The following is a 23,227-nucleotide window of genomic DNA, read 5'->3' as shown; positions in this document are numbered from 1 at the left end:
TGTGCTATGAAGTACAATTATTCAAATACTCTTCTGTCTGTTTCTAGACTCCCCACACCCCTCTATTCCTCCAGATCTTGCAGTATTCTACCAGGGATTTGTGTGACTCGTGGCCAAGATTTTCCAAAGTGGCTGGTGATTTTTGGGTGCCCAACTTGACACTTTAAAGGGACCCTCATTTTCAGAAAATCTTAGCACCTGCCCTCTGAAAATCAGGCCCCTTTAGGGTGCATCAAATCACTAGGCATTACTGAAATTCTTGATCCATATGTTTTAGGACTTATCTATATTAACAGTTAGACTGTGTCCACATTTGAGCTGGGACATGTGATTCCCAGCTCATGTAGATGTACTAGTTCCACTCGAGCCAGTGTGCTAAAAAGAGCAGTGTGGCTGGGGCAGCCCCGGGAGTGGCTTGAGCTAGCTACCTGAGTATGTACCCACTCCGACCCCCTTGGTACATTCTCTGGGGGCTAGCCCTAGTTGCCGCGTGGCTATGCTAATATTTTTAGCATGCTTGCTCAAGCAGCGCTAGCCTGGGTGCATCTAAGTGAGCTGGGAATCCCACCTCAAATGTAGACGTCGTCTGAGTGCACAGCAAGCTGGGGTGTAAAGCTACGGTGTACCGGCGTGCTGCGCACAAACTGGCGTGTGGTCCCTGCTACCATGCATTAGCAGTTCCCTGCTGTGCATTGCTCTAGTCCCATTTCAAAACAGAGCGACTCCAAGTGAGCTAGGGACTCGTAATGCGCGTTAGCAGGATCCTGAGAGCTAGTTGGTTTGCTAGGGCACTGTAGATTTACATCCCAGGTTGCCAGGCACTGACTGGTCCTCTAGACAAGGCCTAAGTTTTAACTGAATGTAAACCAACCAACCCCAATTCCCCTGAGCTGCTCTGTTGCAAGAAATGGCTCCCTTGATCCCTAGTCCCCGTAAACCCTTCAACACGAGGCGTGGGTACTTCCCCTTGATGCCAATGGGACTGCTTACACAGGCCAAGTTATCCATGTGCTCCGGGGTCTGCAGGCTTGGGGCCTTGCTGGGGATTTTTCTGTGGAAACGCCAGTGGCAGCTGTGGGAGGGGGGAGGCAGACAGACCCCCCCCCACCCCCTTCAGGCGTTGCTGCAGCTTCTCCTGCAGTGCTTTCGCCTTGATGTTGGGGAATTGGAAAAGAACTAGCCTGCGGGGAGCTGCCGATTCAGAACCAGCCGAAAGGCCTCTGCCAGCAGTTCGCACACAGTGGGTTGGCCATTATCCGTGGTTTTTCGGAAAGCGTTGCGACATCTGAGAACAATTGGCTGAGTAACTGGTTTGTGACGGATCCAATTTCTGATTGGCTCTTAATGATGTCATACCCAGGTCTCTCTCCGCCTGTAGCATCTAGGTGCCAAGAGATAATGCTTTGTCAATGGACCTAACTGCTTGTCCGCTTGTATGTACACTTCCAGATGCTGCATTTCAGGGCAATTGCTGTTCCACTTGTCAGGTAGAGTCATGCAGCCTTGTGCCGTTCAGGGTTGCATAGGAGACCTGGGATTGTTCAACAATCTGTCGCTAAGAGCCAGTGTCTCTTAGTGCATAATTGAGGCAGCGGATGCAGAATCTAAATAATCCAAACAAGCAGCTTCCAGCTGATTCTAATTTGTCAAAAGAAATGACAGCAGGACCTTTCTCTTCCCCTGTCAGAATACAAGCTCACGCGCTCCTCTGCTGTTGGCAGTGGGGGCTGAACGTCCTGCCCGTTTTGCTGGGAGAAATATTCTGGGTCTGGATGCGTGAAGCCTGAGCAGAAGGAGGAGATTCTGCTCTACGGTGCATTGATCTTCCCCAGCACAGCCTGCATTTTCCAAAGAGCTCGGCAGCCGGGGTGCGTGTTGGGTACAGGAACATCTTGGAAATCCGGCCGTTCGTGCCCGAGTGGGAGCTGCTGAGAACTTTCCCTGGCTGTGGGTGCGGAGCCCTTGAAAATTGGCCCTTGTGTGAGTCCACTGTTTGTTGGCAATTGCAAGATCCTGCATCACTTGGACTCAACCTTCTTTATGTCTGTGGCCTTGTTTCTGTTCATACTCCAGCCGGCCCCAGTACCTACTTTTGTCCTCTCCATGTGCTTGGCAGGCCCTCTCTGAGCCTGTTTGCCAAACCCCCACCTCCCGTTCAGATCTCCTGGCTGTCGTTTCACCTCTGGGGAGCGAGTTACATAAATTTGAAACAACAAAAACTAACCCCCTAATTCAGGGGTGTGATTTCAGTTGTACACGTGCTTTTCCAAGTAACCACATGATCCCATCCTAGCTGTCCTGTCCCCTGTGCTCTCGGACCCTCCTCTCTTGTGTCCTGCCTTCAGTTTAGAATTGGGAGGGAGAAGGGATGGGGCTTGGACCCAGCCGGGATGTTAAAATCAAAGACCGAAGAGGAGTTGAAGGCGGCTTCTTGGGCCTTCCAGTCACTCAGGCAGATGCTAACAGTACTGTCATTGGGGACACAGAATGGGGGTTAGTTGGAAAGATCAAAGCTTAGTTTTGACTCTTTTCTCCTAGATATCAAGCCACAGAAGTGAAACAGACACTGGGGAGGGGTGGGGAGGGGATGGGAGCTGTTCTCCTACTGATAAAAGCAGATGGCCCTGCCTACACTTGCATGCCTTGCACAAGGGGTGAGGAGACCCCTAAGGCTGTGAACGCTGAAGCCCAGCTGTCTCCAGTCACTTTAGAGACCCTTGTTATAGTCCGTTTCCCTCTGCCATATGTCAGAGGAGATGCAGGGCTGAGGAATCACGGGCTGATATTCTGTTTTATTAGACACAGTCAGCGGCATGCTAACTTGAGCTCCTCCAAGCTTTGCAACTGAGGACATTTTAGAGCTTTCCCGGACTTGTGCTAGGGAGTGGAGAGAAGAGTGTGTTCTTGAAGTAGAATAGTTTGAAGTGAGGCCAGATATTTTGCAAAACATCTGGAGAAAGAGCTGAAGTTGGCGGGGGACTTCTTGATAGGAAATGGGATGATTGTTAGTGCTCTTGGCACCGAGTAGCATGAGGACGACATGGTCTTTTCACCAAAGATCTCTTGAACAGACCAAGTAGTAGAGCTGGGGCCTCACCCAAACCCCACTGAAGTCACTGGGGGTCGGATATGGCAGCAGTGACAGTCATCAAGCTAGACTAGAATGTATGGACATGTGTTTTTTCATCTGCCCCTCAATGCCATAGTGGGAGAGACCTCTGCCTTGAATACAGATGGGCCTGCTGAAACATTTCCCTGTGGATTTTGAGCCTACCCAATGTATCGTCTCCTATTGAAACCGAAGGGGAAATATAAAGAGGAAGGAAGTTGTTACTCCAACTATAATTTGGTCAGGATACCTGGGTAAATTGTCCTATTCTTATGAAAATGACACAGGATCTTAACTAGCCACAAGTGGTCAGGCCTCTGTTTCACATCATCTGAAAGACAACTCCAGGTGCATAGCTCCTCTGATAGCAGCAGCACGCGCTTGTTCTCTAGTTCCTAGGAGCCCGACCCGGAGCCCAGTGAGGGACTGGTGACAGCAGTAAGCGCTAACCTCCAGTAATAGGTGTTTGCAGGGCTGGAGGACAGCATACTGCCTAGTGAATCATTAGCACAGTTTGCTGAGTAGCTTGGGTTGTCCTTGGGGCAGTCTCCTGTCCCAGGCACTAAAGTAAATCCCATGTCCCTGATCTGCCTGTACAGACCCACATGTCTCTGTGGAGTCCTCTTGCCTTTGATGGGACTCCATCCAGGCGGATGGTTGGATCCATTTGCGGGATCGGTGCCCACACAGGCAGTGCTCCTGGGCACTGGTTCTCAACCTTTCCAGACTACTGTACCCCTTTCAGGAGTCTGATTTGTCTGGTGTACCCCCAAGCTTCACCTCACTTCAAAACGACTTGCTTACAAAATCAGACATAAAAACAAAAAGGTGTCACAGCCACACTAGTACTGAAAAATTGCTCATTTTCTCATACAATTATAAAATAAATCCATTGGAATATAAATATTGTACTTACATTTCAGTGTATAGTATACAGAGCAGTATAAACAAGTCACTGTATGAAATTGTAGTTTGTACTGACTTCGCTAGTGCTTTTTATGTAGCCTGTTGTAAAACTAGGCAAGAATCTAGTTGAGTTGATGATGTGTCCCCTGGAAGACCTCTGCGTACCCCCAGGGGTATGTGTACCCCTGGTTGAGAACCACTGCTCCTGGGGACAATGCGCCACGTCTCTGGGGCTTTGCCTTCGACAGCCAATAGAGCTATGCCTTCGTATGAAATAATGACTCTCTGCCCCAACAAGAGGTGGTAGTTACAGCATTGACTGCAGAAATCCTGACTAATGGCTCTTCTTAATTAGGTATTTATGCATCCGCTATTATCACCCTCCCTCCTTGTCCTTAAGGGGGCAGAGATGCCAAGCGCTCCAACATTACACACAGCAGCGCTGAGAGATTTAAATAAGACTTCTAATGAAGCTGCGTGTTTAGGTTCTCAGCCCGACGAGCTCAGTAACTATTGATGCAGAGTAAAGTGCACTGCGGAACACCCCCACCAACCCAGCCATCATTGCACCGTGGCCTCAATTGTGGGTCAACTTAACAAATCTCGTCCTCCGTTTCGAGGCCTGGGCTAGTTGAGAGGTTCTGCTGGGAGGCAGGCATTCTTTGTGTTACAGTAGCCAGCGTGGTGCTAGGCCCAGTACAAACACATATCAAGAGACAGTCCCTGCGCTGAAGAACTTATAGTCTAAATAATATGACACAGGGTGAGGTGGGAAACTGAGGCATGGGAGGTGAAGTGATTTGCCCGAGGTCACACAGAAGGTCAGTGGTCTAGCTGTGAATAGAACCCAGGTGTCCTGACTCCCAAGCCAGTGCACTATTCACATCTCTGACTCCAAATGGGACCTTAGGACTTACGTGCATGTGAGTGATCAGTCGATGGTGTACCTATGTTAAGCTTTCAGGTGGGATGGCTGACTGGGGCAGTGGGGTGCATCCGTACGGGCATTCGATTGGATTGAGTTTTAACCCCTGCAAATTATCGGGGTAACTTTGATCACTGCCTCCCAGCCACTCAATTAAATTGCTTTTGCCTCTGGTTGCCGGGTGCATTTTAATTGGTTAAAGGACATTTGAATTGATTAACCTCACTAGTGTAGAGAAGTGCTGAGGAGTGAAAGACTAGGTCATGGCCAGAATATTGCATGATGGGCCAAATTCACCCTGGCGTAATGGAGTAGCTCCATTGACTTGATTAGAAATACACCAAGGATCAGTCAGCTGTGCGAGGTGCAAGTCCACCCTTCAGGAGGTCCTTTACACATGCCTAGCATGCAGAAAGAAAGCTGAGTCTTCCATCAGTGTTAAAAGATCACAGGGGATATTATTACCATAGACTCTTGCTAAACTGCACAGTATTAACCTGCGCCCTCTCAGCCTGTCACTGGGTATCACTGGTGCTGCTGTAAATCAGAAGCGACTCTCTAAAGTCAGCGGAGATACTGCAGCATTAGCAATGGGACAGGAGAATCAGGCCCTTTCTGTAGCTCACACAGAATGGCTAAGCTCTCCTCCTCTCTCAGCAAAGATTTAATAGCAGCTGCTGTGGTGAGATCTTAGCAATACGAGGATCTCACTCACTGTGTTAATTTGTGAAACAGACTTTAAGTTAAATAAACATTAAGTGAAGCAACAATTATAATTGGTTACACATTTATTAATTCTCACCCCTGTGAAATAGGCAAAAGATGTTTAGGGTCCACTTCATCCATCACTGAAATGCGGCCCTCTCTGGGGTGGAACACAGCAGCTGTTTCACAGCGCACAGGAACGCTGTGTAACCACACACAGCACAGCTTTGCAGTATAAGGCAGGAAATGAAGCAGGATGCTGTATCCAGTTGAAACTGCAGGGAGAATTTGATGGGCAAAATGTAATTATTAGAGTTGGCATTTGGCCAGGACGCTGGGGTTAACAACCCCTGCTCTTCTGGAAACACTTTGAGAAGCCTATAATGCCCAAACAGAATACCACGTTGTTGTTGTTTTTCTTTCAAAATGACCTAGTACTGGAGCATCTTGCGCTACACTCTAGCTCCCTAAGAGAAAGGGATGTGATTTATCTTCAAGCAAAGCCGATCAGATACTTCGCTCTCTGCCTGGCATCGTTCGTTGCTGGAAGAAATAATGAATCCTTAATGAGCTTTGCAAAAGACAGAACAGATTTCCCTGCACCCCAATGCATGACACGAGCCCTTTGTTCGATCCCAGAGTGCAGATGCAGCAAACGCTGCAACACCCTCACTTTCCTCCAGAATTCCTCTTCCTTGTGCTGTCACGACAAAGCTTTCAGATGGAGTGGGACAGCTATTTTATTACCGCATGTACTACGGTACCATTGGAAGGCCCCAACCAGATTCAGGACCCCATTGTGCTAGGTGATGTACACGTGTGTAACTTTTCCGATTCCACTCCATTCGACCACTGCGGAAAGCCAGCTAGCCTGAGCCATTGCCTTAATCCAACTGCACCTTTGTCGTCTGGGGCGGGGTTCCTTTCCTGCAGTCGCACAGCGGGTATTTTCCCGAAGCTCCTTCGTCGTATTCCCATTAATTTGGTTTACAGCCATCGGAATATCAAATGACACTTTATTTCCCATGCTCACAAATGTGGCTGTCTAGGAGCGAAGGATGAACGATTCGGTGAACGGCAGAGCGTGCCCTGCCCGCTGTCAGCCGGCGCGGACCTGGACGGCAAATGATTTTGTTTTAATATTGTTCCAAGGCCTTTTGCTAAAGTCCTGCAGGCCCCTCCAGGCCCTAGATCTGCAGAGCCGCAAGAACGCTTTCTGAAGCCCTTTTAAACTGTCTCCCTCCCAGCTCATTTCAGATGCTGCCAGACTTGAGGGATTTCCTGACACTTCCAATATCCTCAAAGAAGCTGTTTGAGTTTCACATCCTCCCTTTTTCTCCCCAAGGCTGGGCCATCCAAACTCTAATAATCAACAGGATTTTGCCTCGTTGCTTTGCAGGGCTAAGCCCTTCCCTTTAGAGATGCAAACACTTTGCACTTGGCTTTCTGCAAGGATTTCAAAGCGTTAAAATGTTGATTCATTGGGTTTCACAAGTCCCTGGGAGGTGGTGGTATCCTCATTTGACTGATGGAGAAGTCACGCAGATTAGGTCACTTGTTGAGTGTCTCACAGCAAATCAGGGGCAGAACTTAGGCTAGAACCCAGGAGTTCTGGCTCTCAGGTCTGTGCTCTAACCACTAGGTGATGTTGCCTCCATTAGGTAATACGCCTTTTCACCAGCGCTAGCTCGGAGAAAAAGTTCTCCATTTTCTTGCCCTACCAAATTCAACAATTTTTGATCCGCTCCCATAATCCTGTGTCTCCCTGCCTGGAGAGCAGCTGTTTCATTTCCGAAGAGACCCAGGCTTAACCCCAGGTTCCTGACTGATGAAGGGGCTGCCCTCTGTCGGCCCTTCTAAATCCTCTTGTGGGAATTAACTGTCAGTTGACAACTGACATCCTAAAGACTTTCTTCCAGGCTTTGCAAGCCGGCCAACGGGAGGTACCAGAAATCAATAGAGCGAGCTTGTCCTTGCCGAATTTCCAGTCAAATTGGGCAGGCTCTGGTAGGTTTGGATCAAACCACTGCATTGGTGGAAGGATGGAACAGGCCACTTGTTGTCTCCTAGTGGGTGGTGGCGAGGTCTTATGGTCTACATATAGGAATCAGGATCTCCGGAGTTCCATCCCACCTTGCCACTGACTACCTCTTTGACCTCTGGCAAATCACTGAGGCACTGTGCCTCAGTTTCCCCACCTGTAAAATGAGGCTACTGATATTTATCCTACCGCCCAAGGGTGCTGCTGAGGCTAAGTTAGCTAAGAAAAGCACTGTATGTACTTGTTTCTGCACCTCCTATAGGGGCAGAACGATAACTGTCCGCTGAGCCTGGGACAATCAAAGCAGCCTAAGGGAGCTGGGAACTCAGATCCTATCGAACGCCAATAGGAAATGGGTGTGTCCCTTTGAACATGCCAGCACAGGTGCACTGTGCCTAAAGTAGAGCCCGTGGCTAACATCAGGCAAAGCTGACAGCAGCCTTCAGTGCGCTGCTGGGTAACTGACAGTCCCGGATGAAATGTGTCACATCCGTTTTTCCTGGGAAGCGATTTGTCTCGGTGTCAGCACATCTCGGCCTCTTTGTTTTTGGCTGCACGTAATTAGGACAGGTGTTCCTGTCTGTAGAAAGGCTGGAGAAAGTTTTGCATCTTCCCGCTTCAAAGCAAATGGCACTAGGCTTCTCTGGGTAGCTCGGTCTGATCTGGGCGTGGGACAAGCGTGAGAAGTGTTCGGATCTCATGTCTACACCCAATTTCTTTTCTTCTTTTGTGTCCCTTGGTTTGGTTCGTGCAAACGTTCTCACCCGCAGAGGGATTCCTCGAGGGACAGGCCTTGCTCAGAGATGCACCCCCGTCTCCATAATACTGCCATGCCTTCTAGACGCCTTCCTGGCGCTAAACAGATTCCCGTCGGCATGTTATTTGGATCACTCGTGCGATGTGTCGCTTCCATATTTTCCCCCGTCGCTCTCGCTTTGGGTGATGTACGAGTCTGATGAGTAATATAGCTGGCTCCGAAGAACCGTTTTGTATTCAAACTGCTCCTTTTTGTGTCCATCTGTCTCTTGCCTGCTTGTTACTATGATCTATTCCCCTTCGGGACTGCGTGCTGCCTGCCAGGACCACCGGTTTTCCTCCCTCCTCCCCCCCACCATTTGCACTGATGGCTAGTATTTACCCAAGAATTATATTAGGATTAGCCTTTGATAAATTAACCAATTACGGTCAAGCTCGTTTATGCTGTGTTTAGCTTTTATGCCCCGTTACAAATGGAGAGAGACGGAGACCTTTGGCCTCTCAGTGAGAGGTGATAATCTGAGTCGGTATTAGCGCATCTACTTAATTAAAAGGCTTCTTAATCGTGTTGTGTGAAGGGTCTGGGCAAGGGGATTTAGATGGTTTAGGGGATTGGTAATAGGATATGGGCCCCTTCGCCTCTAGGTGACTAGTTCAAGTGGAGCTCATGGTCGGCATCTCATCTGATCAGTGGCCCATGTGAAAGAAATGTCCTGAGTGCCATTTCTGGTTAATCCGAATTCCCTGTCGCTGGACAAAATGGTCCTGATGAAATGAAGCTGAAGGATGCTGTCTCACAGTCAAGGCACTGGGTGGGACTCAGAAGATCCCAGATTAATTCCTGTTTCTGCCACGCACGCCGTGTGTGACCCTTAGACAAGTCACCTCGTTGCTCTGTGCCTCAGTTTCCCATCTTACTGCCTTTCTCCCACCCTGGGTATTGTCTGTTTGGCCTGTAAGCTTTTGCTAGTGCGTACAGGGGCTGAGCATAACAGGACTCTGTTCTCCTCCTTTTGGGCCTCGAGGCGTGACCACACTATAAATAAAATCCTGCAATGGGAGGAGTTTGCACAAGTTCCATTGTGAACAAAAAATGGAACAAGTTTTCAAGCCTTTTTGCCTCCTGCGTTCTCCAATTTATGTGTGGAGGCCTGGATAGCGTGGGACGAGGGGCTGTTTCCTTACAGTAATAATAATCAGTAAATCTAATCTATATTTTAAAACAAAAATATTGCTCCTATTTTTGCCCCTTTCTGTTGGAAATAAAGTTGGAGCAAAACTGGACCCGTTAATCTGAAATCCCCAAACATCAGGAGTTAATTTGGAATGGAAGCTGGGTCCAAACCGCTTCTGGTTTGATTGTAAGTGTCCTTTATCCAGCTATGGCCCCTTCCACCCAAGGGCTGCAAATCAATTTACAATCATTAATGAATGAATTTAAGCTCGCACCAGCCTGAGGGGAAAACCTGAAGCATGGAGAAATGAAGTGACTCATTTAAGGCTGCACAGAATCCCCGTCAGAGCCAGGAATTGAACCCGGATTATCTGATTCCCAGTCCTGTGCTTTAACCGTGGCTTTCTCCAACGCTAGTAAGGTTTTATAAAGACGGAAGTAGCCCTTGCTTCACCTGGCTCTACCAAAAAAAGGGTGGTGGTGATGGGGAATAGACTGAAAGACATTGGCCTCCAAAACCTTGGAGACTATGGAAACGTAGATACGAGGCAGCTGGATAAATCAGATTTGGTTAGTATAAGTCTCCAACCAACTTCAAACATCCTCCAGTGTCCGTCAATATAAGGTTCTGAGTTAGGAACAAGGGAATATAGGGGAACCCATTTGTTTAGATCCAGTATATCCATTACTTGATTGGCTCACTCTCAAAGGGCCTGATTCTGCAGGTGCAAAAGCCCATGGGAGTTTCATCTGCTGAGTTTGGTGGAACAGGACTGGACCCAATGAGTCTTTCATGTAACCCTAACATCCCTGTTATCCATATACACGAGGCTTCCTCCCGTCGATAGGAAGTTGAAAATGAGAAGCGGCAGCATGGTGGTTATCTGCAGAATTTATACACCCCTGTAATGAGAATGGAATGTATAATAAGCCTCAGACACACCGGGCTGTGTCTAGCTGCCTGTTATTTGTGGTGAGAAGATTGATTGCTGTAGCTTTTCTTCAATTACCCATTTTCACATGAGTGTTCTACGTGGAGTCCTTTGCATCCTTCCCCGCTCCCCTGACTGGCTGCCTGCCTGCCAGCAGCCTGTAGCTCCCATGAATGCAGATGTCGGTATTAAAGGGGTTTTGTACACAGTCGTTTATAGCAACATTGTTTTACAGAAGGTTTCAGGCCATTATGGACTATTGAGAGCACACCGCCTGCGAAGCCAAAAAAAAAAAAAAAGCCCCGAATCTTTAGGGATCCTCTGGATTTTTAAACTGGCTGCAATTTGTTTCTGTCTGTATGAGGATTTTATGGCATTGTTGAGGAATGACCTTGACATTTATAATGGAAATGGGCCTAAATCACAAAACTGACCCAGCTTGAGATTTCAGGTCTACCTCCTAAAGTTCCCAGGTGTTCAGGCTAGGATTTTTGTATAAAAATAGCAGCTAGCCATGGAATTGGATCTGGACCCAGATTCTGAATTTTTTCCCCAGTGTTTGGGGGTGTCTGTGTAACAAACCCGTGTGTGCATACAGCCGGGATCCAATCCGCAGTCTTCAGCACCTGCCACGGGAACTGACAGAGAAATTCCTTGTGTTTGGGCCATGTGATTTTGCAGCCTTTGATTTTCCTTGTGAGCACGGGGGGTTGATTGAACCCGTGGTGGTAAAAGCAGTCACTGAAGGCAGGGCGTTCTGCAAAGTCCCCCAGTGCATTCATGGGCATGCGTTTCCTAAGGGTTCCTGAAGGCCTGTGAGGATTCCAGGGGTTTTGTTCAGGCCCTGTGACCTGCTAAGGGTGACAAGTTTCCTTAGGAAACTCAAATGACGCTGCAGAAGTTTCTCAAAACGCATTCCCCGCCCAGCAACGTCAGTCTTGCTTTGAGTCAGATGCAGGTTTGTGGGTCTCGTAAGGGCTTTGCACGAATCTCTACCAGTTTCAATTTCATGTTCGGATCCAAAGTGATCTGGCTTTTGTGAAAGATTGTCAAAGAGCCATCAAAATCTGATGCCAAGCAGTTCTCTCTCCCTCTCCAGTGGTTCTCAAACTTTAACAACCTGAGAACCCCTTTCACTAAAATGTCAAGTCTCGTGAACCCCCTCTGAAAAATGAATATTTCCAGGGATTTTCTCCTTTACCTGAGTATAAATTATAAAAGCAGTGATCTTGGAAATATAAAATTTGTTTTTGTGACATGTTTATTACACACTATGTATTATTAATTATTATTTATCATTATAGTATTTTTATTGCATTATGAAAATGGCAACACTCTTCCAAGATCTCACTTTTGTAGCTTGTATCACTTTGGATAAGGCTGTTATAAGACAAGGCTCCTATGTTTCATCAAGGAGTATCAGATGTGAAACAGCATGACGGTATTTAAGAAGCCAACTCAGAGTTCCTCCTACACAAACATTCAGGTCTTGAGCAGTCCAGGCAAACTACGCACATTACAACAAAGCTTAAATTTGTTCTTCATAATAATTTTAAAAATAATACTAGCTGCCCATTTAATTTTAAAAACAGCAAAAAATATCCACCTTCCTTTCCATTTCTTATAAGGAGTCTTGAAGGTTAAGTCTCCTCAGTGTCCCATGCTGCCCAGGGTCCCTAGGGACAGCTCTGTCCGCCATTAGGGAATTTCCCCCCGAGAACTCCCTGTAACATTTCATGAACCCCCAGGGGTTCATGAACCCCAGTTTGGGAAACACTCCTCTAATCTATCTAGCCATTCATAGGGTACCTATCGAGGGCAGTTGAGCGCCTTACGTCAGGGCATGGAAACCTGTATGAGCGTATCTAATTCTCCCTTTTTTTTTTTTTTTTTCTATTGCAGCTGGTCCTGGCTGAAAGCTCCCACTCCGACACAGGCTCCCAGAGCACTGAAAGCCACACGGACCTCCCTCCTCCCATCGAGAGAACAGGTGGCATCGGAGACTCACGGCCTCCCTCATTTCAGTAAGGCCAAGCTATGCTTTCTAATCAAGGGATGCAAAATACTTGCCTGGCTCTTCCCCCACCTCTCTGCCTCCCCCTTCCCCGGCTCTCAGTACCTGGGGTTAGGTGCTTCCCCCCTGTTTTGTTTTTGATAATGCTGTGCTCATTGGGGAATAAAAGGGGGGATGGGAGGAAAAATGTGATCATTGAAATGAAGTTACCGTATTGCTCATCATTTTGAAACCCACCGTGGGGGAGAGAAGGGGAGGAATGTAAATGCTTTGTGTGGCATGTGGATGACAACCTTTTATTACCGCGTGCCATACAATTATGTAGCACACACGGGCAGCAGAACGTTATTATAATAAGCAGCAATTTGCATAAGGAATAATGCTCCCTGCCCCCACGCTATCACCCCGATTGTATGTAATGCAACGTACGTTGGTGGAATAGCAGCCTCGTTACCTGCAGGAATACGTACAGGGCCAGATCCTGCCAGTGTAAATCTAGAATGACTCCATTGACTTGAGTGGGGACTGAGAGCAAGATCTGGACCATAGTCTTTTGTATGCTATTTTAAAGTATCCAGCGACAAAGAGACTTGTGGCACCTTATAGACTAACAGATGTATTGGAGCATAAGCTTTCGTGGGTGAATACTCACTTTGTCAGATGGACTTTGTCGCTTTTTGCAGATCCAGACTAACACGGCTACCCCTCTGATTCTTAAAGTATCCAGTGATCCTTCTGATCTGTTCCAGGGAACAGCAAGTATTTTCCCCCAAAGGCTAGCTGTGCTTGAGAGCTGAGATTCTGTCCTGTAGTTTTAGATTTGACCTGAACTGAAACCCCAGATCAGTGCAGTCCTGAATTTTGCTGTTGGTTCCTTTCCCTGTAACCCAGCGAATCCAACTCCCAAACCCAGATTCAAAACTGCCGCCCTGTGCACCAGTCCTTTGGGGTGGTTGGAATCTGGATCCGAATCTTGGCTCTCAAGCCCCTCACCATTTGTCAACAGAGTGAATTATTCTCATTTCTGATGTGAGTTAAACCGCTGGGAAATCCGACGCACAGAGAAGTTAAGTGGCGTTTTCCCCAAGGTCAAGTTAGTATCAGCATCAGAACTAGAAAGCAAAGTGCCAGACGCCCAGACCCATGCTCTAACCATAGTGCGAATAGAACCCAGGAATTCTGACCCCTCTCCCCCCTTGCTCTGACCTCCAGACCACTCTGCCTCCCTTCAGAAAAACAGAAGCCATCAGTCTCTAGGGCTGTCAGCCCCAGGCTTATCTAGCTCAAAATTCAGCGCTGTTTCTCTTGTTATATTGACCAATCCGGCCTGATCAAGTGAACAACCCGCTGCGTGAAACCCTCTTGTTTGCCCATTTTATTCTCTCGGAAGCCAAGTGAGCTCTCAGTGCCTCTGGCCTCTCCTTGTGCCTGGCAACCCAGATGCCCCGTGCTGATGCCAGGACATCTCTCCGCTTCACTTCTTTGACAGGCTTTGTGCTGCAAGGCCCGAACGGCAAGCAGCTCCTGGCGCAGAGGGGTTAACAGCTGTTCCATTTGTTCCGCTGCTGACCCTGCCCTTGGCATTTGGCTCTGCATTGGTGACATTAACAGGTCCCCAGTAAGGATGGGGCGGGAGCCGAACCCCAATGCCGGTGAGCCAGTGACTCAATATTCAAAGAGGCAAACCCACTGTCCTTTCCTGCTGTTCTCATGTTCCCTCCTCCTTCCCCCACCCCTGCTTTCTGGGTTGTCTGTTGCCTGGGAGAGCCCATTATCTGGGTGGAGGGGCTTAGCACCCAGCTGCATTCTGGAGGGGACAAGACATCCCAGGGAATACTCACCTTGCCTGCATTTCTTGCAAGGGTTATGCTGCCCTCTTGTGACCAAATTTTGCTTTCCTTGCAGGCGAGTAGCCTGTACAATTGCAATCACATGACCTGCGAGCAGAACTAGTTCTTTCTTCCTGACCGATGTATAGAAATATGTGATGATTTTAGAACACTTTAACTGGACCTTTAAAAACACCCCCCTCAAACTCCAGGCACAGGGTCACGCGTGCAGCACTCTCTGTTTTTACCCCCTGTGCTTTAAAGATCCGTTTTATTCAGCTGTGCTCTTCTATTGCACCTGCTGCCATCTGTCGAACGCCCAGAACTTTGTCAATGGGGCATCATGCTTCCCAGCGCCCCTGGGAGGTCGGGGCTGATATCCCCATTTCACAGCTGGACAAACTGAGACACAACGAGGTGACGTGGCTTGCCCAAGGTCTCACACGGTGAGTCAGGCAGAGAAGCCTTGTCCTGGCTCCCAGGCTTGTGTTCTGACTACTAGACAACACTTGCTGTCGCTGCACACGGAGGCGTTTAGCCAGCTGTCTGAACAAACAGCAGCGTGGAGAAATCGGGGATGGAGAAGAAATGCAAGTGCTTGGCTTTTTTGGCCCAGTGGAGCAATGGCCTAATGAAGGTATGGTGGGGTGGGCGGCCATGGGAGTGTGTGAGGAGAGGGGGAACTGCCAAGTGTGTGGCCCGTCATTGTGTACGCTTGCTCCTGCTGCCTGGAGTGCTGGCCTTGGCTGGGGTTGGCCTCAGCAGACAGGGAGAATGCAGGAACGTTGGCCAGCTGCTGAGCAGAGGGTCCTGGGAAGCAACATGGTGGGTCGGCTTGAAGTTGGTAGACGAGTTGTTTTAAAAGCCGAGTTCTTCCCCTGAAGTCTGAGAGGTTTGCGGTTCAGTTCTGTAGCAGCCTGTCATTGACAGATCTCTGCACTTGCACTCCGCCTGCTGGCCTGGGATTCCCCTTTTGTCCCAGGCCAGCAGGCCTCTGCAAGGGGAGGGCTTTTTAGGGTAGGAATTGCTTCCCCCCCCCCCCCAATACCTGCGTCAGTTCCTTTTTCTATTTCATAGTTGTAGATTTTAAAGCCAGCAGGGACTGGTCTGATCCTCTTGTTTGACTTCCTGCCTAGCACGGGCCAGAGAACCTCGCCCAGTAACCTCTGCATCAAGCCAAGAACTTCTGCTTAGCTAGGGCATATCTTGTAGAAAGACATCCCGTCTTGATTTCAAAAGCCTGCAAGTGACGGAGAACCCAACACACCCCTAGGTAAGTTGTCCCAATGGCCAATTATCCTCCCTGCTAAAGAGCTGTGCCTTATTTCTAGTCTGAATTTCTTTAGCATCCGCTTCCAGCCACTTTCTGCTAGATTAAAGAGCTACCCGCTATCAGACATCTGCCCCGTGCAGCTACTTGTAGAGATTGATAAAGTCACCTCTAACCTTCTCTTGGATCAACCAAAGAGACTGACCTTCGGATTTATTTTTGGCTGGATTCAAAAAGGTTATTTTTTTTTCTGATGCTTTTCATTGTATTTGAATGCGGTTGCTTGGCACCACGAGCAGCTCAGTGAGGGCACAAATAACACGTTGCTTTTGTGTGGTGTTAATTCAACTGCCTGGAGGACGGTCCAGTGGTTAGAGCTCTAGTCTGCAACTCCGGAGACCTGGGCTCAATTCCCTGTTCTGCCACCGACTTCCTGTGTGATCTTGGCCAAGTCACTTAATCTTTCTGTGCCACAGGGCTTGTCTAAACTTACATCAATTTAAGCAATAGTAATGTCGCTCAGGGGTGTGAAAAAGCCACCTCCCTGAGCAGCATAAGTTAGATCAACTTAGCGTGCTGTCCACACCTCGCTCTGTCTGTGGGAGACGCTCTTCCGCCAACAGAGCTTCTGCCTCTCATTGAGGTGGAGTAATTATTCTGAGCGCTCTCCTGTCGGCATAGCCTGTGTTCACCAAATGCACGACAGTACCCCTGCCTGGCTTCCCAGGGGGGCTGTGAGGAGCAGCACACTAAAGATTGTGAGGTGCTCGGATACTGGGGAAGCAAATCTGATTAGAAAATGATCACTTCAGAACTTTGCCCAGAACCTGGCACTACAAGCTGGGGTCACGTACTCAGAGGGTGTAAATTGGCATCGCTCCAGTCACATCAATGGAGCAATGCTGATTTACCCCAGTGGAGGGCCTGGCCCGGTATCCCTGCCCTCACACATCCACGGCGTGCTCCCTTCACGTTGGCAAGTAAATCTGACAGCCCAGCGGCGATTAAAGAGCCACCAGCAGTGCCGCCATTCCAAGGTAGAGATTTCTCAGGCAGCCTTTGAGTGTCCGATCACCAGTGAGCTGTGTAGCAATGCATGCTAACTGCCTGCACTCACTAGATGGGGCTGCTGAGGTTGACTGACGAAGGCCTGGAAAACCGGCTGATGCCCATCTTTGTTTAGGGACAAAGGAAGGAAATCTTTCTTTCCCCCTGCTCCCCTTCCCCTCTGTGATAAGTGGACCCAAAAGAGAAAAGCACTCCTGTTCAGGACAGCGCTTCAGGTCATGGTTAAGTGCCTTTGGGACTTAAGCACATGCTGAAGTCCTGTCCCGAATCGGGGCCTCTGTGTGTGATGGATACGTAAGTGCAGCTCCTTCATCAAAGGGACGTGTGTGGTGCACAGCTGCAGGAGGTGATTTCAGCAGGACTGTCATGTGGTGTTTTACACAGGGTGCATGCCCGCATCAGCTTAGGCCACAAGTGAAGGGAGTCTGTTGGTGTCGGGCATGTCCCGGTTTGACCGCACAGCTGTCACGTTGTTATAATTCATATCCAGTTCCCAGTCTAGCATCCCGGGCGGGACTGTGGCTCAGGACTGAAGGATGGTGGCACAGCTGTGGGGGTGCAGGACTGTAGCAGCAGAAGGAACTGTTGGTCATGACTAAAACACCTTGGCAAAGCGGCATTGGGGGCCCACTGACTCAGGTTTGGAAGCAGCTAGCATGGTCCCTTCTGAATTTCTACCCTGAGGAAAGTCCATAGAAATCTTGTGGGTTTCCTGCTCGCTTTCAGTTGTCCCCATGCGGGTTTGAGTGAGGAGGATTTGATGCAGCCTTTGATTGTTGTCCTGGGTTTCTCAATATGGAAAGAGAGGACCGCTCAGGCACCAGCCTTTTCCCCTCAAAGAATTTAATTTTTACAGCTCCTGCGGAAAAGAACTAGCATCGGCGCCGAGCAGCGTGCTTGTGTCTCTTGAATTCCCTTGTCCTGCGCTTTCTGTTTGAAGTGCCCGGCTCATTCTAGCAATAGAGATATGCACACATGTGAAACTGGCAGGGCATCTCCTGTGTTTCTTCAGCTGGGGGATTCCTTCCGCAGCATATGCTGCTTGAGCAATTTCTGGCTGTCAAGGATCAGCTTTAAGTTATGCACTGTTTTTACAGAGCTTGGTGTTTTGGTCGACTTGGTACTGCTTTTGTCTCCTTTTTTCTCGGTGTATGTCCCGGTCTGCGGCATAACTGCCGAGATCTGAGAGGCACCTCTGTAGATTATTGCTAGTATTTCACATTAACCATCTTTCATCCCCTGGTCTGAAAGCACAGTGCACAGCTGGGTAAACATAATCTCCCATGCACAGATTGAGAAACGGAGGCACAGAACAATTAAATCCCTTCTCTTGAGGTAGTGGCAGGATTGGGATAGAACTCAGATCTCCAGAGTCCCAATCCGGTACTTTATCCACTGTACCTCATGGCCCCCTGTACTCTGGTAGTTAGGAGCAAACTCAAACGGTGCAGAGTTTTCTGTTCCTCTAAGTATCCAAATGTTAGGATGCTTCTCTGAGCCCCTTTGGTGCATGTAGAGGTTGAACTGGTAGCCAAATTTCATTTGGGGACCTAATTCCCTTCCCCATGGGGCATATTGGTGGGAGCTAAAAGGAGTTTTTGCCCCCACCAATATGGGGCTTAACTAGTGTTTGCAACATGTATGAGAGCCTCAGCTGGAAGCTGCTATGGAGTGGCTGAGTAAGATTAACCTGTTTCATGTAATGGTTTTACCCCAATTCACCATCGGGTGGAACATAAAACAGAAACCCCTGGGAAAAGAAAGAAAATTAGTGTTAAATAGGTGCCCATATAATTGACTTTTAGCCCTCTTTTAAGTCCTCTATACACTTATTACACATACGCTGTTCAGCTCCCTTGATGGTCTGCAGTAGTTGTATAACAGTTTTGCCTTTTGAATCCATGTAATCAATAGAGCGCTTCCATAATGTCATTAACTGTATCCATTTTATTGCATTCTCTGTATGCAATTTATCCTCTCTCGACCTGCTATTAGACTAGAGCAATCCATTCAGTCTCTGATAAGGACAAAGTGGTGAGTCAGTGTTGGAACATGTATTGCTGAGGTGTAACTAGTGTGATTTTTGTAAAACTTTTTTTTTTGGTCCCTAAGACCAATATTTCATGTTACTGGACTGTCATTCAGCGCATTGGTGGCAACGACGGAGTTTTCTAGTGGTTCAGACAAGGACCTGGGACTAGAGAGATCCGGGATGTATTTCTGGCTCTCTTTTGAGCCCACGTTTTAAAATATGGCCTCTGATTTTGGGTGCCTCCATTCTTGCATGCTCAACTTTAGACATACTGCATCCAGGGCCGACTCCAGGCACCAGCTTGGCAAGCAGGTGCTTGTGGCGCCCACTTCGGGGAGGGGCGGCACATCCAGCTATTCGGCGGCAATTCGGTGGACGGTCCCTCACTCCCGCTCGGAGCGAAGGACCTCCCGCCGAATTGCCGCCGCAGATCGCAATCACGGCTTTTTTTTTTTTTTTGGCTGCTTGGGGTGGCCAAATCCCTGGAGCCGGCCCTGACTGCATCAGGGCCTAATTTTCAGCAGAGATGACGGCCCCCATCTCCTGTTGAGATCAACGGGAGCTGCAAATTTTCAGCGCTGCTGGAATTCAGACCCTACCATAGGGTGTCAAAAATCGGACCCCCAAATTAGCAATTACTTTGTGCCTTATTTTATCTATTGGTGAAGCAAGGATGTTCCATTTGAGATCCTTTGGTGAAAAGCACCCCAAAATACTAATGCAGCAATCTGAGGGAAGCAAGGGGAGACCTGCCAGGTAGGGCCCTCAACCAAGACTCTGAAGACCTGGGTTCGATTCCCGGCTATGCCACGGACACCCTGTGTGACCTGGGCAAGTCTCTGGGGGTACATCTACCCTTAGAGGTAATTTGTCTCCTCAAACTGGAGTTTTAGCTAGCGTGGGTATGTCTCCTCGGCTGGAATTTACTACCAGCTCAAAGTGTAGACATACCTTTAGACTCTACGCCTTGCTTCCCCATCTATAAGAGGGGGATGATAGCACTTTCTTACCTCCCGGGGTGTCGTGAGAATAAATCTGTTTATGGCTGTGTGGAGCTGGGATACTATTGCGATGATGGCCGTAAAAGCAACTACTGAGAGATGCACATGAAACGTAACTCTCAGCTGCATGGCATGTCTGCAAGCCGGGGCTGCTTGTTTGATAGGTGGGTATCTGAGGGGGCTGCGGGGGGCGACCCTTTCTCAGGGAAGCCATTCCAGCCCCTAGCTGCACAGTGGCGCGTTGCTACGTCAGATCCTGCTCTGTCGGCGTTCTCAGGAGCTCCAGGGTAATTTCCACAAATCAGTCCATTAAAATGAGCTATGGCCTCTGGGAGGCTTTTCTTATTGCCTTCCACATGAGTGCTCCGGTGCCGTTTATGAAACTTAAGAATGACAGAGCGCCATAAAACACATTGAGCCTGAAGGGAGAAGTATGCAGCCAAGCTAATGCTGTTTGGGGCGGGGGGGAGCACACCCCCTGTGCTCCGACCAGCTTCACTTTGGCATTTCCTCAGCAGTGGTCTTGAAACAGACGATTGCTCATAAACAGGGTTATATGCACAGTGCTCTGTATTACAGCCCCAGTGACTGGCTAGCAAAGGCTGCAGTTTGGCTTAGTTATTTAAACTAGGGGTGATGGGCAACCTTGCTTAGCTGTATTGGGGAGCAGCCCCCTGAAGACTGGGAGTAGGGAGCCAGTATTGCTCCGTTTTGTCTAGATTCATACTGTGGCCTTAAGTCTTAGAGGCCGAATTCTTCCCTGACTTACATACCAACGTTTCCACTGACAATCTGGGCACTGGCAAATTGCTGGAGTGGACAGGTGGCTCCTGAAGGCACTGTCGCAGAAGATGGAAGCGGAGGGCTTTCAGCTGCCCAGAGATGGGCAGGGCTTTGGCTTGGTTAAATCCCAACTGGCCCCTTTTCCGCTCTTGCCCCTTGACGTTGTTCACCCAACATAACCTGACTCCCCTGCTCTCTCCCTCGTGCCCTGAACCAGTGGGGAAAAGGCAGAACATGGTGGGGGAGGTCAGGCTATGGGCTGGTGGAGGAAGGAGGAGGGTCTAGGGTAAATCGGCTGCGAGGAATAGAACATGAATCAATGCAGTGCTTGGGGCCAGTACTCTGTAAGGGTTTGGAGGGAATCTGCACTACTGAATTCTAACAGCAGTCCCTGAGGTAACATGAGGATTGGAGGATGACATGGTGTTGTCAGGCAATCAGCCTCCTCTCTAATGTGGCTTTGCAGCCTGGAGTGACTGCGAGTCCCAGCATGCTCTAGGCTGCTTCCTCCATTCCTCTGTATCTTGGCAATGACTTCTGGGGCTCGGGGTCTTCCTAGGCCGCAAGGCTGCCATAAAGGGGGCTGTGCTCAGTTGTGGTTTATGCCCTTTGGCAAGCTGCTAACTCCAAATGGGGTGTTGCCGTAAAGGTTGGGGACCCATGCACCGTGTGACTGAGCCCTCAGGATGGTGAGCGACAGCGGAGGGTGCATGCAGCAGGTGGATTGTGTCTGCTTTGCAGCAGTGAGACTCATGGCTACCCTCTGGATACCTGAGAGGGACAGCGAGTGTCTAGCACTCCTTTCAGAATGACCCGATAGCTACTTCTCCAGAGAAACACACCGCTGGACTGTCAGCATTACTGGAGTAGCTCAGACGTACTTGTGAATGTCTCTTGGATCCTCGATCTGCGGAGAATATTGAGGGGCATTGGGAGAGGGCGGTTGTGTTCAGAGGTAGAAGTGTACGTGAGAACTAATGACCCTTTCCTCAAGAGTCCCTGCGGTGTTTTCTCACCTGAGTTAGACTGGCCAGAGGCGTGTTTGTGCCGCCTCCCTGATGGTCAGGCTCCCGGCAGGGCGCTGTGGAAACGTGGACTGGAGTCTCCAACTGCTGTGTGAATGTGTAACCAGTCAAAGCTGCCTTCCCGCTGGCCTCTCTAAAGCATGTCATGGATCTGCTAAGATTCACGTGGAAACAATCCCCTCTCTCATCCCAACATCAAGGTTGTTAGACCATTGGGACCACAGTCTAAACTAGAGGGTCTGAAACTGCTTTGTTCAATGAGAGGATGATGCTTTCTGGGCATTCCCAAGGCAGGGAGACCAATCTGTCCCCTCATCCTCTAGCTCAGCACCGGGGGTGCCCTCACGGAGCAGTCTGTGGGAAGCTTGCACTGCTGCTCTCTGTGTTGTACCTGTCCTCTGTATTCAGTCTCTGGGGCTGCGAAGCCAGCACCCTTCCTGGACACTAAGCACGTCGACAGGTTTGTTTTAGTGAGGCGGTGTGTGACCCCCGACTGTCTTCTGCCCCCTTGTCTCTCACAGCCCGAATGCTGCCAGCAGTCGAGATGGACTGGACAACGAAACAGGAACGGAGTCGGTTGTTAGCCACCGGCGAGAGAGACACCGGCGGAGGAACAGGGAAGGCCATGAAGACGGTAAGCCCCACGTCCCTTTTCTCCATCTACGGCATCGTTCTTTTCTTTCTGTGGCCCTGATGGAGCTGGAGCCCCGTTGCGAAACCCCCCCACTGAGAGAGGTGGCTCTGGGTTCCTGTGCCTTTAAAAAAGATGGTGGCAGCAGTTCTCAACCAGGGGTCTGAGGCCCCTGGGGGGCCGTGAGCCGGTTTCAGAGGGTCCGCCGGGCAGGGCCGGCATTAGGCTCACTGGGGCCCAGGGCAGAAAGTCGATGCCTGAGCAATTTAGCTTTGTGGGGCCCCCTGTGGCATGGGGCCCCTGGCAATTGCCCAGCTTGCTACCCCGTTAACGCCAGCCCTGGCTTTTATATGCAGCAAACCAGTTGTTATGGAACAGGTGGGCTGTGGAGTTTTTATCGCATGGGGTGGGGGCCTCAGCAAGGAAAAGGTTGAGAACCCCTGTGATAAAGGACAGGGAAGCATGTTACCAAGCCGGGAGCTCCTGTACTTTCCTGTTAGCCTGAGCACCCTCCAGTGAAGTGAAGGGGGGTGGGGGGGAATCCTATTGTGGAATTTGCACAAATGGCTCCAACGTTTAGAAGACGGGTCCCAGCTTTGCTTTTGCTTATTATTTATATTGCAGTGGAGACAAAGGGCATTTTAGAGCTGGTCAGAATTTTCCAGATTTCTGTTGTTGTTGAAAATGTGCCTATTCCCCACCCCCTTTTGTCTCATCATTTTGCCCCCTCTGTTTCAACCAGTTCTAGCACTTTTATTTATACATATACAGAAAAAGCTGCTGGCACGAACTACACCAGGTCTGTCATTGGCACCCAGCCTCCCATTGGTGTTTCGCTGGGGTCATGGGTGTGTATGCACCATATTCTATTTAGGTAGCCTGGTGCAACTCTCAGCTCTTGGTTTATCTTGGGACACCGCCTTCAGCGCTATCTTAGATTTCCTCCGAACTCTTTACCTGCCTCCAACACCCGAGTGGTGTAACTGACACATCTCATCAGACTTGATGCTGGTGCTGCCTCTGGAC

At 49.2% G+C, this 23,227-nt stretch overlaps 1 protein-coding gene across 2 annotated transcripts in view; it reads left to right on the top strand.

Annotated features, from left to right (window-relative positions):
* DVL1 (dishevelled segment polarity protein 1) overlaps nt 1-23,227 on the top strand; it is a 173,976-nt gene that overhangs the window by 87,910 nt on the left and 62,839 nt on the right. For both annotated transcript variants that reach the window (XM_065421252.1, XM_065421251.1), the window contains exons 3-4: nt 12,451-12,572; nt 22,092-22,204. In XM_065421252.1, the coding sequence (XP_065277324.1) occupies nt 12,451-12,572; nt 22,092-22,204 (235 nt within the window). The remainder of the gene's footprint in view (nt 1-12,450; nt 12,573-22,091; nt 22,205-23,227) is intronic.

Source organism: Emys orbicularis, chromosome 22, assembly GCF_028017835.1.
Source record: "Emys orbicularis isolate rEmyOrb1 chromosome 22, rEmyOrb1.hap1, whole genome shotgun sequence".
In the NCBI taxonomy this organism is placed as follows: Eukaryota; Metazoa; Chordata; order Testudines; family Emydidae; genus Emys; species Emys orbicularis.
The sequence above is the reverse complement of the archived record's forward strand: the minus strand, read 5'-3'. Positions and strand labels throughout refer to the sequence as shown.